Genomic DNA, 26,899 nt, shown 5'->3' with positions numbered 1-26,899 from the left:
AAAATTGGGTTAGATGCATCATTGAAACAATTTCTTAAAGGAACAGACAAGTGTAGTTTAGTTGTGGTACGAGTATGTACTTGTACTTTTTAAGTACCACCCATAAATTTGTTATTTAAAGCAAATTCTAAATTGACACATTTTTAAATCGTTTTCTATTGTATTGGCATAATGGGGAGTTCAATTCGTTTTAATGACTGGTTTTAATTCAGTCAGTTTGTGGTAAAAAACAGACCCCTTATGGACTCAAAACAGCAGGATTTGTATATGTTATAAATTTTTATAAACTCATCTGAAGTTAAGAAGATTAAAAAGTATAAAATTAAGTTGTAATTATTTTTATTTATTCAACCTTAAATTAAAAAAAAATAATAATAACAGTTCATTATTTCGATACCAACAAAAAATCTTTATCAAGGGGATATATTTGCAATAGGCAGCCAGGGATAAGGATGAGAATGAAAAGTGTGCGTAAAGTAAAAGTACTATAGGTGGGTGGGTGGTTGGTGGTTGTTATAACATTTAACAAAGTCATTTGTCAGCAATTTGTTACAAATATTTGTTGTTTTGGCCAATCAGTTTCATTTTTATTACGGGTATTACTTCGTTTTGCATTGTGCATCATAAACATGAAAACAACAATAACACAGTATCAAGTACATCAATTTAATACTCTACCCTGCATGTTGGACATCATTCACTTGTCCATCTGTGAGTTTTTGTGTACTTATATATTTGAGCAATATAAATGGGTTGCAGGAGACTAACTGACGTAGGCATTATTATACCATTGTTTTATTTTTGACTGCAGCTATTTAAATGAATTAAAATGTTTTGGACGATTTTTTCTTTTTTGAATACTGATGGAAATTTTATTCTAAACTGAAAATCTAAACCACCCTATTTTTAGATTTTAATGTAATCTAATATCCTTTCATGGAATACAAATTTAACAACTAAATCCTTTTAAATCATTGTACACAGCTTGATGAATATGAAACATTCCAATGTTGACCAGTCTATAAAAATTAAAATCATGAAAACAATTTCGATTATGAATTTAATTCCAAACTTTTTGTCTGCGGTTTGTTGTAACAGACAGATGTGTCACTTATGTTTTTAAAGTTGTAAATATTTAAACAAATTTATATTTCTATTAAATTTTAAAATTATGTTCTTTAAAAATTGCATTTTAATATTGTTTCTACTCACACGAAATCCTTGACCTAAAAAATTATGATTTTCTCCAAAGCACATCAGATGATGATGGTGTTGTATTGACGGTATCCTTGGTAACAAGGTTTATCCATTTATAAATCAGTATTCATGTGACCTTTTGTGTTTTGGCACGAGTGGCATTCTTTGCCTTTGTTCATTTAAACAAAAAAACCACAAAACTTTTTTTTATCCCATTAAAGCCATCGGAAAACTCAACCACCATAACGACGACCATAGAGTGTGCAGTATTTTGTTGTTGTTGTTTTGTATCGTTCTTTTTAGGCTTATTCATCAACATTGTCATCGCCAGCATCATCATCATCATCAGAGACAAGCATCAAATCAATGAGATTTAAGTTCCTTATTTTTTAATTTTTGTTATTTTGCATTTTGATTTTTATGAGAAAAATTTCTTTCTTAGTTGATTCATTTTGTTACTATTTGACCCTTATAATTTAATTTTATTGTTTATAATTAAAAAGAAATTTTTAATTTACTAGTTGTAATAAAGAATCATTATGTGAATATAGATAGACCGGCCCTCATATTAAATAATTTGTTACACTTCATTGCCATTCAGTTATTTTGTATTTGTGTTCTACTCTTGGGTTCACAAGTTCTCATCATTTGTTCAAAAAAACTTATTGTCAATAATAGTTTGTTGACAGGCCAGAGAGAGAAATATTTTTTATTATTGTGCGGATACTTGTTGTTGTTGCAAGTGCTCAATGTGTCATTACGTTTATTTTCATACTCATATGTAAGTAATTTTATTTTTTTTTTATATAATTAAAATACTTCCATATATGAACACGTAATTTTAATGTATTTTTATCGCTTTTCTCCAAATTTAAGGGCGTAATTTTTTGACATATGACCTTTAATTTAAAAAAGAAATATACTATAGACTTAAGTGGTCACTACGAATTGTTAATACAGTCCCTAGACAATGATTACTTACTCATTTGTACTTGTACTTTAATTATTATAAATGAAAAGCCATTAAAAAGTAATATTTGTTTTTTTTATTATGATAACATGTCAAGTGTGTATGGGTGGAAGGTAATAAACATATCATGCTAATTTTAGGCCCTATCAAAAGTTAATGTGACTTTAACAAAAGAATATATTAAATTTAATTTTAGTTTTTAATCCACATTTGGATGATAGTTTGGTGACTAATCATTCAACTGCGTCTTCTTCGGCTACTAATCATAAAATATCTTTGGTGTAGCTTATCATATATTTGGACATGTCCAATTATAACTTCTTTGTACGTTGTTAAATATTTTCTCGAGGTAGTAAACAATCATATTTTACACTGTTTTATAAAATTGCCAGTTAATATAAAAATCTTTAAAATTTTATTATTAATTGAATATTCTGCAGGCTCGAGTTCGAGTCCCACTGGAGATAAATTTTTTGCAAATTGTAATGATATTTTTTAATTATAAGAATAATTAACATTTTAATTCTATTGGACACAACAGAAGAGTGGAATGCAACGGCTCCTCATCAACATACATCTATTTAACTTACAAGTTTTGAAAAAATGTGATATGGAAAGTCCATATTTCAATTTCATTCTACTTTTTAAACCGAACCATGAAGTATTCATCAATATTGATGAAAGTTTAAACTGGACTATTTCGCTATTACCTAAATTGTCTTCCACAATATTTGATACACATATTAAGAAATAAAATGTATACATCTAAAAACTGCACAACTCTACAGATACCGATTAAAACCTCAAATACACATTACAATGGCTTCCTTATTTCGAAGCAGGAGAATAATAAGAAGAAGATAAAAATGAAAAATACGTGATTTCAACAATCAGCAAGAAGACAACCACAAGCAATCCATAAAACCACACACAAATATCAATTAATTCTTTAATAAAAACTAAAACCATAAAATATAATTATAGACTAAAGGGAGAAACGGACTGAAAAACAGAAATAAACAATTGAAAAAGGGAAGGGACAAAACATTTAGGAAAAATTTAACGCATTAAATCAAACAAAAATGTCATTCACTTGAAAATGTCAGCTGGCCACCTTGTATTATAAAGATTTCCTATTTTTTTTTTGGAGATATAGTCAAATATAAAACAATATTTGGCAGTGTAATAAATTAGCCAGCATTTTTGTGAAAATAAATTAAAATAAACGTGTTTAAAGGAGTGTTGATTTAATTAGTTACACTAGTGTGTGTGTACGTTTATTTATAGTAGTATGACTGCAAATTTGACACGATCGATGTTATAAGGGAACGGATATAACACCCTTTTAAGCTGCAATGTGTTGATTTAGTTTTCTTTTTTTACGGGTTTTTAACAAGAGTTTAGTTAATGAACCACACGGTTCTATTTAATTTTATAGTAATATTATTTTAAAACACCCCTCTCGACGCTTTAACAAAAATTAACCCATATATGCCCAATACTTATACTATTGGCTTGGGTGTCTGCCTGCCTGATAAAGTGATTGATAAAGGCTTTTAAGAAAAAATACAAACACAGAAGTTAAAAATGTATTCCTAGGGGTGTTTTACGCAAGCGCAAATTCAGTTTAACTGGTTTTTTAATTTAATATTTTGTTGTGATATCAAAACCTAACGTAAAATGTAACGTGCCAGCTGACACACGCTAAATAAATTCAGTTGTACGTTTGAGTGGGTATTTAATTCAGTAAGGGTGTGTTTTTTTCTGTACTTCGTCATCTAAATTTCTTTATACGATTACATCACACATGCTTTATGGTCCGATGTATAATGAAATGAGTTCATTGATATATCCTGTTTTAGCATGCAAGTAAGCACTATGGGAAATGGCCTGCTGTTTATTTAGTTTGAATTTCACAGCTCCATAGGGAGTATCAAGTTGTTGTAACTGACTGAATGACAGAATAGAAAAAAAGACAGTAACATACATTCTGTTGAGTTCACGAGTATTTGGTTGGCCATATTTTTTAATCGTTTTATTATGTTAATTAATGTTTGAAATTCATGAATTATGAGTAAATGCAATCAAATGCATTTTATTAATTTTGTTTTTCATTTGAAAAGAAAAAAAAAAAAACATAAGTGAATACAAGCAATTGTTATAAATTAATCAAAAACTTTCATTATAATAACAGTTGTTATATGTGCATTATAAATCCTACCTTAAAAAGCTGTCTAATGAATTATGTTTTATTAACATAAAATAAGGGTGGTGAAAGTAAACAGTATCATCTTGTAAACCAGTTGGTAAACGATCTCCTTTTTAACATTTATTGTAACGTTTTTAAAAACTTAACTTTGCAAGCCAATATGAGATTCTTTGGCAAAAGCTTTCTAAACTTGGAAGTCCAAGTACAGTTAGTAATGATGAAATACTATTCTTTAATTCAATCTAAGTTTTATGTTCGTAAAAAAACATCACTACTTTAAAAAATCAATGTAAATTATACAAAATTTTTTCAGATTTCAATTTTTCGTAAAAAAAATACTGAAATATTGGAAGAATTCCTTGAAGATCTATCTCGATAACTCCTGGTATAAATGATGTGATGACAGTTACTTTTGATATGATACGATTATTCGAATTTTATGTATTTCAGTCTCCAAAATAACAAGCTAACATCAAACAAAGGGAATCGTTTAACCAGTGAACAGCCAATATGTAGTTTAAATCTATAGTTTGTTCTGTAAACCAATCTTCTATTGTATACACGAAATAACGGTGAATAAAAAGAACCATATCATCACATTGTGTACATGCAAGTAAATATTTGTTTACTTGTACACATACTCATACATACATATGCATTCAAATACCCCACAAACATTATCTATTGCTAAATAAACCAAGAAGTATTATACATGCGATTGCAAATTTTTCAACAATTTGGTTCTCACGGGGACCGCAGGAACCAAATATTCAACGAAATTAGGGGGTGAAACCATTCTCCTTTATGTATAAACATAAGTGAATGGTAATTCTTGGGGTAGGCTACAAGGCCTACAAGTGAACTCGCTAACTAGCAAAGTAACCTAACCTATTTCCGAGATTTACCATGTTTTCCCTTCAAATTACAAAATAATTTCATTAACGTTTTTTTTTACGTCCTTCCATTTATAATCTAAAAATGTCTATTATCTTCTAAATATCACCCAGAAGTGGCTAATAAGAGTCGTTATGATGTTAGCTACTGTCAAATGATCGAAGGGATATGTTGACTCGTGTCATTACAAAACATAACAGTAGAATATTGTTGAAACTCGTGGATGCATGTGTAAAGAGTTTGTTGTATACTCTTATTTTATAGGGGTTGAAAAATGGCATCTGACAGATACGAGAACGAGTACTTATATACACTCACTTGCAGTTACTCATTTCTTTTCGTTGTTGTCTACAATGAGTAAGTATGATTCTCATTTTTTATTATCCATTGTTCCATTCACTGAATGCAGTCATTTATTTATTTGATGATTTTTCTCTGTTATTCCTAAAGTACACCATGTACCACCCATATTTACTCACTCATACAACTCGTCCAAACAGACACAGGCAAACAAACGGAACAACAAAAGACAACAAACAACTGAGTGTTGCAACTGCTAAAATTGACATGGAATTTTAGATATTTAAACTTATGGGAATTTTTAATGCAATATCTAAATATTTACCATGTTGCCAATTTTCAACAACAACAACAGTAATAACGACATCAACTAGATACTTACCACCAAATTGTGGTGGTATGGCAGATTTGTGTTTACTTTGATAAGCGCGTTTGAAGTTTTTGCTAAAAAAAACTCATTTGGCCAACATCAAGAGTGGTTAAGTTAGCCACATAAAATCAGAACAACAAAAAATATGTATTTGAAAATATTAGAATGGGACTTCTAATAGATAATTTATAAGAACAAATATAAATGAAAAATAAACATATATTCAAAAAATGCTAACTCAATCTTGGGCCTATGTAGGTTTTTGATTTGAAACAATTCCTCAATGCAATTTTACAATATTTGGGTTCAACTTTTATCTTTGTGAATATAATGGACTCAATGCATATATCCATTGAATAGGATTATTCAAGCTACAACAATTAATATATTCAATTCTAAATGGATAGATAGAATCTTTTATATCAGGACTTGGGTAATGATTATTTTTAAGAATTGTATATTTATCTTAAGATCCTCTTAAATTCTTTATGCAAAAATGATGATTAAAATTTTTACTATAAAACAATTATTAATATTAATAATTATTTTTGCATAATACAATAAATTATTACATATTTCAGCTACAGAGAAAACTGTACATTTTATTGTTTCAATTTATAGCATTATTTGATTAGAAATCATTAAATACGTTCACAATTTCACTTTTGCAATGCCTCTTAATTTTACAAGTCTACCACATAACGATTACTGCCAGTTGAACTTATCGAATAGTAACTGTTTTCTGTAATAGATAATGTTTGAAATTTAAACTTTGAACTTATTAATCATTAAAATTCAAAACTAACCTTCATCGCTGTCGAAAGAGTAGAAATGGTCATCGTCTCGTGCCAAGCTGCGACGACTGCGACGCATAGCGAGATGTTCGGAATCTTTTCGATTAGTTAACGGCGTGACTTCTGTCGATCCCACTAGACTGGATGGAAATGCTAGAGGTGAACCGTACACTGAACTCGGTTGACTGAAATTCGAATTAACATCCAGACAACTCGAAGAGATTGATATGCTGGGTATTGGTGCAATAATTTCACTGTTATCGAGTGAAATTTGTGAGATGGCCTTTCGTGAAAGTGATGTGTGAATTTCGGGGTTTGGTGGTGTGGGCTTGACATTGTTGTTTGGAATATCCGTTGAATCAATGGAAAATGATTTTTGAATTCTCGGCGGATTGGTTGGTGTCGTATCTCTAAATTTATCCATTGGTTTTAATGGTAATAATTGTATTAAATCTTCTTCATCGCTGTAGTCGTCCGATTCGTAGGTTATCAATGGTTTTCGAGGTATAATTTTGGGTCTTTGTTTGTTACCTTCAGGCTCGAAACGTGATATAAGTTTATTGACTTTGCCTATATCTTGAGGATTTACTTGTTCACTGTAGGCAAGACGTAATGAAGCAGTTTTCACTAATGGTCTAGAAACTCGTGTTGTTGAAGGATTACGATCTGGTATCTTTGGTGGTGGTGGTGCAGTTGGATTGATTCTTTTAGGTGGTACAGGCGGTTTTGTTGGTTGTAATGTTGGCGGTGGCAGCAACGCAAGATCTATAGAAGGCTGTGAAGTTAACAGACTTATTGGTGGTTTTCGTTGTGGTAAAGGCGGTGGTGTTGTTGATATTGTTGGTGGTGGAGAAGGAGATTTTGAGGGTGGACTATCAACATCTTTGAATTGATGGTCATCATCACTTTCTTCGTTGTCTTCTTCCTCGCCGCTATCGATAAGTTTCTCTTCGTCTAAATGTCCTGTTAGGCTTTCCTGGCTGTTGCCGAAATGTTGTGACATTAATTCAGTTTCTTCTCTCGGAGTTTTCTTTTCTTGAAGTCTTGACGAATTGTCGACGTGAGGGTTTCCTAATTCCTTACATTTAGGTAGTTCACGAAGCACTGGTATTTCCGCTACTATATATGAATTTGAATCACTAGTATTTTGTATATCCTCTTTTTTAACTTCACGGATTTTCTTAATGTCAGCTGAATTACCATTTTCCAAATTTTGTAATTCCACACTTTTAGGTTCTGGGGAATTTACAATTTCTTTCGACACATCAGATGAATTATCATCAGGATTTTGTAATTCCTCAGTTCTTGGTTCTCGACGGTGTAAAGATATTTTCGTAACTCTGGATGAATTGTCATCGTCAGGATTTTCTAATTCCTCGCTACTTCCACGCTCGTAATAATCTACATTTCGAGGAATTTCTAAATTTTTAGATTTTTGGTTTTCCAATTCTACTCTTGTAGAAATACATTCGTTTTCTACTTTTACGACATTAGTACTTTCGGTTTCTATTTTAATAACCGGAGTATTTTCGTTTTCAACTTTTTCAACATTAACAGTTTCCATTTGTATTTTAACAGCAGGAATATTTTCTTTTTCTACTGCAGCAGGAGTATTTTCGCATCCTGTTCCAATGATAGATGGATTTTCTTTCTCTATCCTAACAACAGGAGTATTTTTGAGTTCATCGTCAAAATCTTCAAAAGCGGTTAAGACTCCTCCATGTTTCTTTTGCATTTCAAACAAGTCAATGCTCTTAGTTTTATACAGATTATCTTCGTTATTTGTTTTTTGAATCTTCCAGGGTTCTTCGTTTTCATCTACACTGTTCAGATAAGCAGTTGATGGACCTTTAGGTATATCTTTTATCCAAGAGTCTTCAGAACTGGAGTCGATAGAATGCTTGCGAGAATGTCCTCTGGAATGAATTGAGTCCTTAGAATGCCTTCGTTGTGAAGGTGGTGTCATTTCCAAAAAGGTTGCTACCATGTCTTGATTTGGTATCCAATCGTCGGGTTTCGTATCTGGCGTAGATTCCTCTGCCGAATCCGGTGATAATTCAGTAATTATAGGTGAAACAGTTCGAGATATAGGACGTGTTACAGCTATAATTAAAGTAGATTCAAATATATCGGAATTGTCCTGATGTAGAAGTACTCTGGGTAACTCTTCATCAAAATCGTCTTCATCATCAGCTATCATGGGTTTCGTAGCCCAAACAGCTGTGGCAGCTGGCACGGCAATCAATTGAGATTCGGCAATAGATTTTGTGATAAATTTATGATTATCAACGTCATCATCGTCTTCCTCAGAACTATTACGAAAGTATGGTCGGGGAATAGGTGGGGGAGGCCTTGAAGGTTTGGAAATGGTCTTTTCTTGGACATCCTCCAATTCCTCCTCTTCAGATTGCGGCCTCTCTGTTCTGTTTTTAACTTCATTTTCTTGTTTTTTCTTAAAGTACTTTTTAGTTTCTGATAATTTTTTCATAGTTATCTGGGGAACTTGACTAGCAACAACTACACCTTTTTCTAATTGGAACTTGGCTCTTGACGCCAGACTTTCCTTATAGGTGTCTCCACCCTCTTCGTCATCGTCGGGATCATCAATACTGTCGCGTTTACGCGCTCTTATATGTTTTAGTCTCTTCATCAGGGATCCTACATTTCTCTCCTGTTTCTGAGGCGAAGTGGTTACATCCATATCGTCATTGTAAGTATTATGTGAATCGCCCTTTTTCCTAAAACTCTTTCTCCAATCTTGTAATTTGTTTGTAAATTTATGAATTGGGGACTCGTTATTTTCATTGTCTTCTGGATTCTTATCAACGTTGTCGATGGAACGGAATCGTTTAAGACGTTCTGTAAATTGTTGGCTTTTCGAAATTTTCTTATTATCCGAACTGGCATCTTCATTTTCCGATTCTGCTCCCGAATGTGTTGACATTTGTTGTGGTAGTCTAACAGATTTTTGGATTCGTTTGAAATTCTGTTTGATGGTATCAAATGGTTTATCAGATTTTGGCGCAGCAGCAGATGAGTCGGCGTCATTTTCCTGAGATGGCTGAGGACTTAATGGAGCTTTGCGTTTTTTCTCTGAAATTGCTGTATCATCACCTTCTGGTTTTTGTTTACTTAAACGGCTCATCCGTTCCTTAATACTTTTAAACTTTCGAGGGTTTTGTTGAGAATCAACTGATTCTTCGGTGGATTTTTGTATTTTAATATCATACAGAGAACTAGTATTGGGTTGCATTTTTTTAGGTGTGCTGACTTCAACTACATTTAAATCAATGTTGTCATCAGTACCATAATCGTCATTATCGTGATCATCGTCTTCGTCCTCATCATCGTCCAGATATTCTTCCATAGAGATGTTAAGAGGAGTTCTAGAAGGAGGAGGAGGGGGACGATCTCTAATAGCTTTCGTAGACTTGCGGCGCAAGCTTTGATGTGAATGATCTGACTTTTCTGGAGATTTTGAGTTATTGTTTTCGCGAAGAGATGCTGCTTTTGGAGCATCCACTTCTACCACATCCAATTCAATGTCGCCATCTTCATCGCCGTTGCCATAGTCATCTTCCAAAGACATATTTAGAGGAGTATGACGGACTTTAGAAAATCTTGTTGATGCAATGCCAGGTTTTCGGGGTGGTGGAGATGATTCCATGCCACTTTCATCACCACTTAGTTCGCTCAAATTTCTTGAATTTTTCTTGGGCCCAATAGTTTGCTGAGGTGAGCTTGGTCCACTATCATCATCATCATCCAAATAAGATTCTTCAGATTTTTGTTTTGATTCCTTAAATTGAAATGTGTAATTATCTGCTATGTCGTTATCTAATTTTTGTTGCACCCTTTCAGTTTTTCTGCGGTCCTCATCGAAGCTTGGAATATAGTCGGTGATTTCGATTCTATCTGTACGTACCACAGTTTTCTTAGCAAATAAATGTTTCAGTTTGAATTCCGTTACATCTTTGTAACCCTTTTGCAACTTTTCTCCAAATGACATTTTAATATTTTGCTCCGATTGTCCATGGGTTTGCTGTGAAAAATGCGGCTCTTTTATTGGGCTCATGGGACGTGATGAACGCATCTCAAAACGTTGACACAGCGGAGAAGGATAATCATCTATACCTCCTGCACTACGATAAGAATTTTCATCATCGTCATAATTATGTGATTTCCATTTCTTTGAGCCAACACTATCACCTCCTGTTTGGTTCATTAGTGAAGATATTGTAGAGATTCGAGTGGGTGTTCGATTAATAAATCCTAAAGGAGGTATATTTTCAGAATTAGCAGGCAACCGTTTTGAAGAGCGTCGTGAATCCGAGTTGACGTCTTCTCGCGAACTGCGGAAAATTTTACGAGACTTGAGTTTTGACATTGACTTTGGTAATTTCATTTGTGGCAAAGGTGGAATTTTAGCTGAAATAGCAAAATTTCAATTAAAATAATATTACTAGTTTGTCAATTAATTACTACTCGCAGTTGTACTTGAGTAATCAAGATTTATTTAAAGGGTTTCTTTTAACGTGACATTTAAATTAAAAACGAACATTTAATGTATATTGATTTTTATAAAATACATTTGTATGAGTTTCTGCAACACTAACCTCGTATTGAATCCACATCGACTTTTGAACATAAATTACGTAAATCCATATTTGTTATTTATTGAATCTTTTCGTTTCTTTGATTTTTATCATTTGATTTGAAAACTTTACTTCATTTTATTTTGTTTTGTTAAGGTTTTAATTAGCATTAAAATATTTAAAATTATTAATAACGCCAAAACTATACCGATTGTATTGCTACTACCGTTCTGCAACGAATCTAAGAACATTTTACGAGTCGTACGCAGAGCAAAACAGCACAGCAGTGTAGCGTTGGGCCCCTTCTATGTTTTTTGCAATTGTTCTCGTCTATTGTTAAAATGCATTTTTGGATTTCTGTTTTCGGTATCTAATACTAATTGAATTAACATGTTTGTTCTTTTTTATTTGGTCTTCTTTGTATTGCATTTTCCATTTGTTTTTTTTTTTTTTGCTTTCTAGAGCATTTTCTATCTGTAGTTTTTGATTTTTCACACAAATATGTGAAGAAAATTAAAAAGGTATGAAACGGACAGACAAGTCGTCAGAATTCAATTCAAATAATTACGTTACGCTATTTACTCGTTTTCAATTATATGAGTGTTGTGTGTATATATTGAGTATAGTCGTACAAAGAATTCATTTTTAGAAGGCGATTTATTTTTTCTGTGTAATGGAAGCGAAATAGAAGAGGTTAGAATCCCGTAGGTATGATCCTATGATTAATAATCCAAAATCATTTTTTAATTTAATTAAAAACTTTTTTTAAAATCCATTTATACCACGTCTCTGCTACATAATAGGAAAATGGAAAAAACATCAAAGTCTACACAAGTCTAAAGCAACAAATGCATTTCTCATAACACGAAATACGGCTACTTTGTCCATTTACACGTTTAAGACATCAAACACCCCACCTTCATATACTACGTTTCAGACCACATATAACCAAGTTATAGTAAATGCCATCAATCGGTTTCACCGATTGATGTACTACATAGTAAAGAAGTAAATAAGTAGTTTTACTTTTATGTTTAGTTTACTCGCTGAAATTTTTTCTTAGACATTTGTATTAATAAATTTATTTTCATTTCTCTTTCTTTTCAGAATCAACTTTTAACCAACGTATCGTTTATTTCCAGATTTTCAACAAAATATTTATGTTTATGTGTAAAAAGTTTTAAACGACATATAAAAAAATAAAAGTGAAAGTAAAAAAAAGAAAAATTCAATAGAAACGGCATTCCAATAACTTTTAATTCCCCCCTTATTTAAGGAAGGGGTTTCGTTTTAAAAACTCAACATTTAAGGAACGCAAGTTCTTCACACACAACCAACACACACAAATTCGACAAAATGGGGCGGCAGTCGTCTAGTACGCTGGCCGTCGTCCTGCTGGTTGCTGTTTTAGGCACCACAACTGCAATAAGTAAGTAGAAATTTTGATTTATTTATTTGTTTTGTTTTTGTTTTAATTTAAAAGTAAAAACTAAATATATAAAAATGCATGTCACGTCTCAGTCTGCTGCATAAAATCATTAGTAACCAAACCTTTTTTTTGCGTATTTTCAAACTGATATGTTTATTACACTCTATAAATTTGTCAGTATGAAACTGTATATTTTGAATATTTAGAATTGAAGAGTTTATATAAAGTAAGTCGATAAGTAGCTAAATAAACATATGGAAAATTTTATTTGCAAATTTTGGGAATATTGTGAAAATATGTAACAGGTTATTTAAATACTCATCCAATGAGATATGAAAAATCTTTAATATTGTGCATTTCTAAATAAGGTTTTAAATATTCTCAAAACGAAATATGTTCTTCTGACATTTTCAGTCACTTTTATTTCTTTCGATACTTACAATTCGTTTTTATCTATAGGTTTTTGGTTCGATTAACTAATACTAATCCAAAATTGAAGGCAACACACTATTTTATTCATTCCTCTTTCTCTTCCTTTCCAAAGAGTATACATTTTTGTGGGTAAAATATTTGTTTTTTTTTTTGCAATTTTTTCAATTTCCTTTGTGACATTGTTTGTTTCCCTTTTAGGTATAAAATATTTGATTGATATTTGTCCTTTGAATTGCAATATTTTAAGTTGCACAGTGTTTTGCTTTACTCAAATTTTGTTCACTTAAATATTGGATAACTTTTCCAAAAGTATTATTCGATTCCTCCAATAGAGAATTCAACCTTGTTTAAAGCTCGGGATTTACCAAAAAAAATCGACATTCAATCCAAAATCCAACAATCAAAATAAACATTTAAACATCAAAAATTTGATTTTTCGCCGAAAATTTAATTTTTCATTGAAAACTTGGCTTTTTATGCGAAATTGACTTTCAACATTAAGTATGACTTTCGATCGATAATTCGACCGTTTAGTCTTAAATCGTCTTTGCATCATGAAACATTGTTTCCCCAAAAAATTTAATTTTAAAAAAGTTTATTTCATTTTCGAAACACGATATTTTATTCTTAAAATTTTGCTTTTCAACATATCATGGACATTTTTTTTTATCGAAAATTCGACTTTTGATTCGAAATGCGTTTTTCATCAAAAGTCCATTTTTACATATTTTTAGCCAGAACTAGTTCTAGTTTGGCGTCGTTAAGAACAAAAATTTTTATTCGAAATTGTCACCTTCGGAACTGGTTCTGAGAAAGCGTTATGGGACCGACACACGTTCTTTGGAATGATTTTGGAACTAGTTCTTTAATCAATGATTTTTGTTCGAATTTGTCAACCTCGGAACTCGTTCTAGAGAAGCTTTAGAGAACATATGCTCTTTATTTAAAAACTTTTTCAGCGTTTTGTTCGAAATTAAGATTAAGAAGTTATCTCGGAACTAACTACGTTCCATTGAACTAGTCTAGGACCATTGTATAACTAGTGTTAAAGAACTAGTTTTTTTTAAAAACTCTTTATAAATATTTTAGAACCACAACAATTTTCCGAGGAACGGGTTCCAGAACTAATGGCAACATTACTAGTTCCAAGTTGTTTAACAATCTGAATTGGTTCTCTTTGCACTCGTTCTAGAGCTATTTTTTTAACAAATTCTAAAATTTATCCTGGGAATAAAATAATTTTACAAAACTTATTTAAGATTCAAAAAGCATTTTCTCAAATAAGTGAGAGAATGTTTAATTGTCACACGTGTTACTAATTTCTGTATTATTTCTATAAATACCCCAAACTCCAGATGTTTGAACAGATAATAAATTTTATTATAATATATTTTTCGATAAATGTTCACCTGTATTTATGAATGTTCCAGTTTGTTTAGAATCCATGTTTCCACACATTCTTAATAGAACAATAAAATACCAAGATTTCTTAAAATTTATTTTTTATGTTGCATTTCTATTGCCACAGATTTTTTTATGTTGAAATTTATATATTTTTTAAAAAAATATACTCATCAAGTTCCTCCTTCCTCTTAAAATATCACACTTAAAAAAATTGTATATTTAACCTACACATGTCAATAGTTTTCTAGATCTTCTAAAAATACACAACCACTTTTTTCCCTTTTGCTCCAATTAATAGAAAGAAGATCGCGACCATTTGATGCAAACTACATAAAAACACACATACATCCATATACTGAGTATTTATGTATGTAGGTTTGCTTTCGTTGTTGACTTGTGCAACATTATTTGAAATTGGATTTATGGCTGCGGCATCTGTTGCTGTTGCAGAGGCAGCAATACCCCTGCCAAACATCTTCAACATAATCATCGTCGTCGTCATCGACATCATCTATTCATCTTTGGCAATAGAGAATTTTCATTTTCTCCACTTTTGTGTGTGTGAGTCTATGTTATCTGTCTGTTTTTTATTTAATTTTTTTTTAGTTTCTCATTGAATTTCATAGATTGCGATGCACTTTAGAAAATTAGTCTATTGTGCATTGTATGAGTACCGTCGTCTACCTTGTTTTTTCTAATATTGATTAAATGAATGAAATGTACATAGATATATTTTCCCCCAGATACATTTATTTTTTTGGATACTAAGTCCTCTCGTGTTGAGTTGCTCCACGAATTTGTAGTCTATGTCTGCTTTTTTTTAAGTGTATTATATATGTACCATTCATGGAGAAATTTTGAATTAATTTTTCCATACATTTTTATTTACTTTAGGCTATAATTTTCTTCTCAGAATTGTTATGAAAAAAATTATCACAAATACTTAAATTGGTATCCATTGTTAACATTTTTTTTCATATACAATAACAATAAAATAAATAAATAAAAATAAAAATTTAAAAATATTGGTTAGGAGAAGAAGTTATGTGGTAATTTTTTTAAATAACTTGTATGTCACGAAATCATGTTAAATTTTTTATTTAATAAAAGTTGAAATTAAAAGAAAACTTTACTGATTATATTGTTTATGATTTATTTTTCAGTAAATTCACCGCCTCGCATTATCAAACAACCGCCCACAGATGAACTGCTATTTAAAGTTGCTCAACAAAATAAAGAAAGTGATAAACCCTTCATCATCGAATGCGAAGCAGAAGGACAACCTGATCCAACGTAAGTCGAAATTCATGTTTTTCTATTAATCAAATCCTACAATTTTATAGAATTATAATATTTCATTATATTGTACAGATCCATTAATGTCTTGAAAACTTATTTTTTTGCTTAAAAATTAGAACAAAACTCGTGATAATCTCTTACATTAATTTGGGAAATTGTGAAAATTTTGAAGAGAATTTTAAAAATAAATTTGTATGTGTTTCTGATGGCACTTTAAATTTTCATTGTAACAAAAAGAGATAAATCCAAAAAAAAAAATAAAATATAAAAAAACTTCAACAATCATAAATTTGTAATAAATCATCATATTTAATTTTTTAGTTCTTTAACAACTACACAGAGGGATGAAAATATACACGCCTGGTACCAAATTGATATCAAATTTTTCAATAACATTCGTGGTCAAGTATATACAAGAACATCTAATGTTGACCACGCAACGTTGTCAATATTGCAATAATTCGTTGTCGCAATCTAAATTTTATGCACATCCGTTGTCTAAAAGTTAACAAAGCTCACTATTAACAACGGATTTTGAGCTTACCACGTTTGTTAACTCTTAGACAACGGATGTGCATAAAATTTAGATCGTGACAACGAATTATTGCAATGTTGACAACGGTGCGTGGTCAACATTACATGTTGTTGTTGTATGTATGTTTATACTTGACAACAGATGTTATTGAAAAATTTGGTGTTAATTTGGTACCAGGCGTGTATATTTATTTTTCCCTCTGTGTATTTACTACATTATTCAGATTGCAACATTTTTGTGTTATTTAATTTGAATATTTTCTTGTTTGAGTCACGCACCATATTATTTTGGCTTTTCACAAAATTTGTTTTGTATTTTCCTTTTTTCCAAGAAAATTCCTAATAATGAGATCATTTTACCATGAAACATTTTCGCAAGACGTCATAAAATATTTTTATGAATTTTGTAGCAAATTACAAAAGTGTTTCATAATTTCTTTACACTTTTTTTATTTAATTTTAATGTTTAAATTTTAAAAACATTTAATTAAAACTTTTTTTTGCAACTAAATTAACTAGGTTTCCCCTCAAAGTTTTCTTTATTTATCTTTAAGTTATTTTCGTTTTTATTGTAATGTGATGTAAATCGACACATCAGCTGCACAACATTACATTAATTTATATATATACTTTTTGTTTGTTTGTCTGCTTTTCTTCGACTTTGTGATGCAACATTCTTTTTTTATGTCGTTTGCGGCGCGGATCTGTGTTCTGTCTGCTCAGTTGTGTCTCGATAGTGTGAATGTTGCAACATTTCCTTGGCTTAATGATGTTGAATTTAGTATCGCATTACGTATGTATACAACAACATCTCTAGGTTTCAAATTTTTCTCATACATATAAATGCACTGAGAGAAATATCGAACAAAAATAGTGCTCCTGCAGACATCTTAATGTATTCAAATCGACTTAGAGCAATAAGATGGGTTCGGCCGGAGTTGAGTTGTTTTAGATATGTGTAACACTTGACATTTATACAATAATTTCTTCCAGTGTATTTGAATTCCTGCAGCAAATTTTCTTCAACAAATTTACTTGCTGCAAGAAACAAGTGGTGGGTCTAAAACTGATTATTATTTTATTACATTTGTATGTGATTAAGTCAAAAGGAAACAGAAATGTCTGTTCGGCAAAAGTATAACAAGTGGCATTTCGATAGACAACATCTGACAGAGTAACGGACGGACAGACGAAAAGCACTAACTACAGACATAGTATGTATTAAAATGTAACACATACAATTCTCAAGTGCTTTAAATTTAAGTTATTATACTCTTGCCACAAACAATTCAACATAAACACACTGGCGTATAAAAGTAAAAAATTATGTGAGAATAAATTGTGGACTAAAGTAAACAATTATTTTTTTTTTTTTTTCAAATACTAAATTAACTAAACAGATATAAATAAATATATATATATAAATAAATAAATTTTCAAGTTTTTATATGTTTTTCCTTCTTCCAAAATGTATGTAGTTCTAATGGTTAAAAAAAACTCTTAATCAGATTAAAAACTTTTCATGATCATGATCATTTTTTGAATTTTATTTTTTATTAATAGAACTTAAAATCTTTCAAAATTCATAAACATGAAATTGAAAAAAAAAAAAAAAATTATAAACAAAAAAGATCTAGTTTCATTAAACTTGAAAGCAAGTGTTTTGAAATCATTATTTGAAAACGAGTTAAACTGGCTTTATATTAAAGTTATTTATATTTATTATTTACTTTACAAACAAGTAAAAAAATAGTTACGATATTTTATTTTTCTATAAAAGAAATAAATTTATAACATTTCAAATAGCTATGATCATATGTATATTTTGTTATGAATAAATTTGTTGTTAGTAAATTTAACTAGATACAAGTATCTTTCTGCAAATACAGAGAAAAATGAATGAATAAATAAAAAATAAATAAATTTAAATGACACAAAGTAAAAAAGCAAATAATAAACATAAAACGAAGGAATGGAAAGTAGAAACCAAAAGAAACGGTTAAGAATGAAGTCAGACTATTACGTAATGGAACTGAAAGACTAGAATGAGAATAAAACATATTATGATGCCATACTATATACATACATTTCCAGTTGTAAGATGACAAACAGACAAAAGAATTGCAAATTAGTAACAAACTTTTTTTTTGTCAGGCTTGCTTTGTAAAATTTTAAATTATGTATGAAATCATTTTTAATTATTTTAAAACATTATCAAATAATTTTACAAATTATAAGCAGATACGCTCTTATCATGAATACTTGTCTGTGACACTTGTTGGCTAAAGCCAAAGTATTTTTTAATCAGAAGTCTCATATGTTTTTCTTTCTAACAAGGATTTAACTCAAATTTTACATGAAAGTCATTTTTTTTCATACGTACAATGTAATATTTCTTCTACATTTTCCATCTTTACATAACGCTCTTCCTTTATCCGGTTTGCTGTTAAAAATTGACCATTTATAACAATGTCTTCTCGGTATTATTACTTCCGTTGATTTTATGTAGTTATTTTATGTTTTTTCTTTTACATTTTCCTTCTTTTTTGCGTGTTTATATATTTGGGTTTTGTAGTAATATTTTCCAATCAAAATCATTTGTATCAATTTCATTTTACATCAAAATACCATTATTCAATGTCAAATGCTAATGGACCATTATAAAAGTATTTGAAGATTATATGTCTCTAACACATAAAATTATTTTGTGTTTATTTTTCAATAAAGCTTTTTTTCGCTGTTACATACGTATGTATGTATAGTATATTGTTAACAACATATACCCTATGAATGATCGGGCGATATACATTTCTTTATTTACTTTTCAATATTTTGTATATAGAAAGAAAACGGGTTCAGGCTTCTGTATATAATAACCATATGTATCATAAACTGAAAAAGTACCTTTTGAATGAATGAATGAATGAATGAATAAATGAGAAGTGTGCTGGATTGAATGGTGATGAATGGAAGGTATATTATACAAGTGATACCATTGAATTCTCCTTCCTTGTCCAGGTATGTTCAGGGAATCTCTGTTCATACCAGATTTACCAAAGTGTGTTTTCTGTGAGTAAGAACAAAGTCTTCGGCTTATTTGATGGTTTCGTGACTTGTGACAACAGAGGCCATCCCATCTGTGGGGTTGTAAATGGATCTGGTGTGATGATCTCGGAAGTTAAGCAACGGGGCATCAATGGTCTGAGATTAGATAGCTCGAGTACTTGAGCAAAGTGCTTGTATGTGGACCTGCAGAACCATGTACAAAAATTGTCACCTGCGTAAGTGCATAAGTTACACAAAGGTGGGGTGGTGAGTTGTCAAAGAAGCTCACCCAAAAGATTAAAGCACTTCTACATTCATACACAAGCAAACAGACATAAAGATTCAGAATATAAGGATATAAGGATTCAGAATATAACTACTTTATAGGGTCGGAAAATTATATTGTAGAAATTACAAACAGAATGACAAACTTATATGAACCCTTCTCATAAAGGTGAAGGGTATACAAATGTTATATAGTGATACTATAAATTCGCCTATGCTGGCAATTAATTGCAAAATTTTCGCAGTCTTAAAAATCACGTTTATTTATGAGGAAAATTATGGCGTTTATTAAGCTCAATTTCCTGATTAATGCTTTTCTATTTCACGTTTTCTTTCGTATTTCTTGCTGTCTCGCTCATAAATTAACAAAGATGAATCTTTGGGCATAAAACAGAAACGGATGTGTTACATACAACAAACAAACTGTATTTACTAATAAATATTTTTTTTTTTAATTTATTAACATGAAAATATATTATGACTGGTTTTTTCTTAGTTAAATTAGTGTTAATTGTAATTGGTCTGTTTAGTTTTTATATATTTATAAACCATTACAATATAAAGTAGGCTGGTTTAATTTGTCTCATAAAAGTTGATTTTAATTGGAGTCTATGCAACATCTTAAAAAAATAGCAAAAGCATAAAATAAATTAATAGATGTATTAAACTTAATTGTTGGAATTAAAAGAAAAATAACCCAGCATAAAATTTAATATACAATAAAAAGAAAATTTCATCTAATATATTTTCTATATTTCAAACAGATTTGATTTGTTTGGGAGCAATATCATGCATTTTCAAGCATCTAACTGAAAAAAGGAGTAGTATGAACAAAAAGAAATCATAGGTTGTTTACCGCAAAAGAAACCCCAATCCCCCACTTTACTTTATGGATTAGATTAAACAAAAGCAAAAAAAATCTTCATGACAATTGCGGTTGCATAGGATTTTGTTTCACAATATAAAACAGATTGTAGTAAAATAGGGAAAAAAAACTTATATTTGTTTTTTCCTATCCTTGTCCTCGTCTATGGAGTATAAAATTGCGGCAGTGTATTGTAGTGCATTGCTCCTGGGAGTCTCGATTTACAAAATATACTCTGCCACAAATAGAAACATTCTACTTTTTAATTTTCCACCTCCAAACGAAACCAAAGGAGAAGAAGAGCACAAAACACAGCCACCCACAATCATTGTATTACGAAATGAATTCCACGAGTTGTAATGTTTTCCTTTTATTTCATCCGTTTTTTTCTACATGAAATGACAGTTTTGGTTTTGTTTACAACAGCGTAATTTCTGTCCTTTTTACTACAATTGTTCCACAAGTTTAACTGGATTTTGTGTTAAATATTTTACTGATTTGAAACAATTTAAGACATTTTACTAGAAAAACGTGCTCAAGCTAAAAAGGTTAAATTAAATTGAAAATTTTCATTTTGATAAGAATATTATTTATAATGTAAACAAAATAACAATCACTCATTATTGAATTACTTCTATTATTATTTGTTATTAAATTTCTAAGTGATCATTTTTAATTGATGTCAAGTTCTTTTATATCAAGACATGATTCATTTTGAGAATATTTCCTTTTTAAGATGCTTCATTTCGCTTTTATTTTGTTTAAAACGAATTATTCTCTTATATTTATACATGAATCATATTTAGAATTTTTTGTTTATAATAATAATAAATTTTTCATTGAAACATATTCATTCCTACATACAATACGAAAATATTCTATATTGAGTGTATTCTGTTCTGTGTATTTTAGATGCTAAGATACTACTGGCGCACTCATATGTATTTTACAAATACTTCATTGTATTTATTTGGAATGGCCTGGTAGAGACAACCTTGTTGTAGATTTTTCTATTTTTTTATTTAATTTAATTTATTACAAATAGACAATCAACACTACTGTTTATAGTAAATTAAATAATTCGCAGCAGGTTTTAAATTTAATTGGGACTACCATAACAAATTGTTGTTGAGGTTTATGAAAAACACAAAAATAAATTGAATTTTTCAAATAGAATTTTTGAAAAAATTTATATATTTCATAGATAAGCAAATAAATAAAATTAAAAACATAAATATTTGCAATTTGTATTTATCTCTGTGGCTTTTTGACATTTCACAGAATTGTTTTCAATGATTTCATTGCAATTGGAATTCGATTGACTAAAAACAAATCCGAAAGCTATAATTGATAATAATGTAATTATTTGTTATAAGGTAAAATATTGATAATGATGATCGAATATAAACTACACTAACTTAACCAGGCATAAAATAATAACGAGGTAATAATGTTAGGTTACTAGGTAATGCTTACAGTAAGCTAAACAATAAATAATAAATTCCTTTAAAATATATTTAATTAATATTTTCCATTGAAACTTGATGTTTCTTTAAAAGGCAAACATTTTTATTTTTATTTAATTATTTTAAACAATTTTCAAAATGTAGCAAAGGCAGACATTGCCAAACAAAGGAAATAATAACAATTAAACAAATTATATACATTTAAAATAAAAAATAAGCTAAATACTTATTTTGTTTAAAAATAAAAACAAAAAACTGATTTTTATTTTTTGCCGGTAAATCAATGCAAACAACAGACAAGAGTAGAGAAACAAATAAAAACATGTTTTTTTTTTTTTTTTTCAAATCCTCACACATTAATATGACAAATCTTATTTAATGACATCATCAGCTCTTTTTTTTTTTTGTTCAAAATCCATATTAAGCTAAAAGTGATCATCGAATCAATATCTATCTACAAAACACAATTTAATTAAAAAAATTTAACAAACAAAAAATACCAAAAATAATAATGCTAAATAATGTTTATAAAAATTAAACAAACCATTAATTAAAAACATCAATTAATTAATATTTAATAATTTTTGTATATTTAAGAAAATTCATTAATATATGATTTTTCCTCAAGGCCTTAAACTTAAAACCTTGACAACCAACTTTTATAGGTACTTGTAGAATGAATTTTATTTAAATTTTTTTTAATACTCGTTTTAAAATAGTTTGAAATTGAAAAGAGGTGGGCGCTTGTATTTGTAGTTGTTTGTGTGTGTGTAGATTTTCATAAAACGTGTTTTATTTATTGTTATAAATAATTTTATGTCTGAAATTTATTCTTATTTTACACGTATTAATTTTGAATTTAAACATTTCTCTCAAATAAACGTTGTATTAGATACTGTTTGTGTATTTCATTTGATTTTTTTGACCTTCAATTTTAGTTTCTAAATGTATCTACATACATACATGCATACTTAGATAGCTATGTAGATTTTTTCTGAAAACAAATTTTATAGGCAATTTTTCCCGTCTATTTATTTGAGATCATGATCATCTCATGTTTCTTCATGTACAAGATCGTACATTGCTTCTTTTTAATATTTAACCGGTTTCTTTTTGACAAGTATTAATAAGAATATGTACTTGTATATTTTATCTTCTTATATTTTTAATTAAATAAGATTAATAACATACAATATGTATGTATTAACATGAATTTGAAAGCAATAGGTCAAATAGAATTTACTTTACATTTTGATATTTTATGTTAAATTAGACCAAAGCTTTAGGCAAACTATTTGTATTATATGAATTTCTTGAAAAGTTTTTCACAAATTTCTTTAAAATCTTGCCTTTTACAGTTGTCAACATTCAATCATTTGCTGCAAGCGTTTTATTAAAGGCCTTCTAAAAAGTTTTTTTTTGTTTTTCGATTGCCTATCTAGTTGTCTGTCTGCATGTCTAACATTTATTGACTATAATATTCTGTTTTACTGCAAAATAGAACAACATCATCACTTTATGAATGTTGTTTTTTTCTAAAACAAAAAATAAATAAATAAATGTATGAAAAGAAAACAAATCTTGTTTTTGCACGGTTTCATGTAAAATCGAAATAGAAATATAAATGTTCACACAGTAACAATGAATAATTAGGTCAACGTTCCAATAAAACACACATCGGCGTTAACATTTTAAATGTTCAATGTACAACGAAAAAAAAAACTGAAAACTCTAAAGACAAGAAAAATGCCGAATAACTTACAGAAAGTCAAAAAAAAGTAGCAGTTGGAAAACTAAAAAGTACCAAAAAGTCCCCTTTTATAAATTTTCACTCAATCAAAACGCTGCGGGTTTAATTTGAAAAAATGTTTATACCCTACACCACTTTAGTGGGGAGGGTATATTGGATTTGTGCTGATGTTTGTAACATACAAAAATATTCGTCCTAGACCCACCTTAAAGTATACCAATCGGCTTAGAATCGTTTTCTGAGTCGATTAAGCTATGTCCGTCCGTCTGGCTGGCTGGCTGTCCATGTAAACCTTGTGCGCAAGGTACAGGTCGCAATTTACTCAAAGACGAAGCCTATTGAAAATGGTTAAAATCGGTCCATTATTTCAACTAGCCCCCATAGAACATAACCCCCCGAAAAGGGCTTCTGAGCTCATAATTATGTTAAATATACAGATATATCGATAAAATACGGCACAACTAAGTTTTATACAAGTCTTGATGACCCTGCCAAATTTCATAAAAATCGGGCCCCATTTGACCCTAGCTCCCATACAAAGTCCCCTTCAGAAAATTACTTGAATGTCCCAAATTAACTTATAAACACAAATATCGCGATGAAATTCAGCACAATAAAATATTATGTACATATATATTCACAAAATTTTATCGGGCTTGGTCCATATTTGCCCCTAGCCCCCATATAAAGCCTCTTTCAGAAAATTAGTTTTTCATCCATAACTTGCTTCAATGTATCGGAACAAGGGAATATTGAAGATAAATGCTTTATTATGAAAAATAATTCACATATTCATAACTGGTGTAGGGTATCATATGGTCGGTCACGCTCGACTATACTTTCTTACTTGTTAATATTAAAAACGATTCAAAAAGTACCATTTGAAAAACGAAAAAATACCAAAAAAGTTTTCACTCTTATCAGGATCCTATATATATGATTTTATATTTCTAGGTTCACTGTTGCAGAAAATTCTAAAAGTACCAACAAGTTCACTTTTATAGATTCTCATTTACTCAAGACTCTACATGTTTAATTTCATAATTTCTAGTTCAATATTGTATAAAACTCAAAGGGTACTAGTTGAAGAACGAAAAAGTACCAAAAATTCCCTCCTACATGTTTCTACGTTAATAATAGATAACTCAAAAAGTACTTTTTGAAGAACGAAAAAAATACCAAAGATTCTCTTTTACTCCGGGCTCTACGGCCAAATTTCTAGGTTTAATATTATAGAAAACTTAAAAAAGTACCAGTTGAAGAACGAAAATATACCAAAAAGTAGACATTGATATCGTAGTTACAAAAAATTACATCCTTTTAGTATATTTGGTATTACTAAATATACCAATTTGTTTGAATAAAAACAAATTTTCCCGTTTTTTACCCTCTTTTGGTACTACTAATTTTATTCAAAAAAGTATTGGTATTCCATGTTTAAGTATACGAATGTAAAGGTCAATAAATAGGTCATAATGTTTTATGAAAAAAGTCCCATAAATAAGGACAATTTTCACCGCTTAAACGTCGGAATATATAAAAAGTCCAAAATTTATATTCCTATTTTTTCATTAAGTTACGAATGAATTAAAAATGTTATTCCTATATTCACGGGTTTAAAGATGCATGGGGTGTAAAAAAGTACCAAAATGTAGGTTTTACCCGTTTACTCCCTAAAAGGGCCGAATATTAAAAAAAAAGTATCACACAAGGCATTTAAATGAGTTCAAGTTCAATTTATTTCCAAAAATTTCCTTTTTACATATGTTTCATTAAAACTAAATTATAAATAATATTTTTTCCCAAATACTATAGGCATTTAAATGATCGGTAAGCTATACTTATATATTAGGCTGGGTTTTAAAGTTCTCGCTGTTTGAAATTTTCAAACGCAAGTACAATTTTTTCCCTTAGTGTGTAAAAATATACAAACATTCTTCTGCCTGCGCCTTCAACGTAAATTCCCAGCACACATTGTGATTAGGGGGCTTGATCAGGACCAAAAGATATTGTCTCAATTATATTTTAAGGAAAGTATTAAAAAGCAAATAGTTTAGTTTTATGTTTACTGGGATATATTTTTACTTTGGACAAAAAAAATGAAAATGTGTTCAACATTGCAACATCCCCTCGTTGCAAATTGTTGGCAAACGATTGTGGAGACTTAATTTACAACAAATTGTTGCATAGAAAATAGACTACATGTGTATAAAGCTGTGTCAGCATACGTATACAAATATGTCTATAAATTGCAATTAATCAGATTATAATTTGTTAGCAGACGATAAATATGACATGTATGTAGTTAGTGTGTTGATAAAAGCATTTTCATATTCAGAGCATTAAAAAGGGTGAATTTTGTATTTTCATTTTAAAACCATTCTGCAACGATTTTATAGTAGATTCCAAATTTGATTTAGAGATCTTTTCTTTTCATCTTATGTGACAATATTATTTAAAGAGTTTTGAATATAATTCAATACTTTACAACTTTATGGTGAATATGCACAAAGGTTTGAGATACCTTGGAGAAATACGTTTTAAAATTTCAATATCTTACTGACTGACTATGTATTGGCTTAACAATAATCTCGATTTTTTTAATCATAAACTGTTTTATCAGCAAAAAAACTAATAACAACAATGACAAGATTTTATTTGAAATGAAAATCATTTGTTTCATTTATTCAGCCGTGAATGCCAAGCCGGCACATATGACACAATTATTTTCATTATTATTGTAATTTTATTTCATTCTTATTTTTTTAATACTATTTTCAAGATTTACTTATGTATATTAGTATGTGTGTTTAATTTTTTATATTAAAAATAAAAAACTCAATAAACTTGGAAAAGTTGTTTGTAATAAAAAAAAAGGAAAATAAAAATGTGCATAACTTGGCGTAAGAATTCTATAAAATAATAAATGAATAAAATACAGTGGCAAGTAAGTGTGTTGTGTGTGGTTGGGTATGAGTATTATTTGAAAATCAACCAACAACAAATACACCAAATAATAGTTGGGCATGTGTGTTTGTTTGTGAATTTGTTGTAATTAGAA

General features: G+C 29.7%; 2 protein-coding genes across 7 annotated transcripts in view; one reads left to right on the top strand and one right to left on the bottom strand.

The window, feature by feature from the left end:
* The window catches only part of LOC119601990 (neuroglian), a 67,371-nt gene that overhangs the window by 14,792 nt on the left and 25,680 nt on the right, over window positions 1-26,899 (top strand). For 5 of the 6 annotated variants that reach the window (XR_005231304.1, XR_005231305.1, XM_037953286.1 and 2 more), the window contains exons 2-3: window positions 12,472-12,758; window positions 15,758-15,887. Coding sequence is in view for 4 of the 6 variants with exons in the window: in XM_037953286.1 (XP_037809214.1) it covers window positions 12,686-12,758; window positions 15,758-15,887 (203 nt within the window). In the remaining 2 variants the exon portion in view is untranslated. Of the gene's footprint in view, window positions 1-12,436; window positions 12,759-15,757; window positions 15,888-26,899 lie in introns of all 6 variants that reach the window. The other variant, XM_037953287.1, reaches the window with a different exon arrangement.
* On the bottom strand, window positions 6,516-11,655 carry LOC119601989. The gene is made up of 3 exons (XM_037953285.1): window positions 11,351-11,655; window positions 6,747-11,162; window positions 6,516-6,682 (listed from the first exon to the last, which is right to left on the bottom strand). Exons 1-3 carry the CDS (start codon window positions 11,397-11,399, stop codon window positions 6,624-6,626), a joined length of 4,524 nt encoding a protein of 1,507 aa, XP_037809213.1. The 5' UTR covers window positions 11,400-11,655; the 3' UTR covers window positions 6,516-6,623.

The sequence above is a fragment of the Lucilia sericata genome, unplaced genomic scaffold (genome assembly GCF_015586225.1).
Source record: "Lucilia sericata isolate MDLA Ls3-8-SP2 unplaced genomic scaffold, ASM1558622v1 Contig000204F_arrow, whole genome shotgun sequence".
NCBI lineage: Eukaryota > Metazoa > Arthropoda > Insecta > Diptera > Calliphoridae > Lucilia > Lucilia sericata.
Note: the sequence above shows the minus strand (reverse complement) of the source record. Positions and strands in the feature narration are given on the sequence as shown.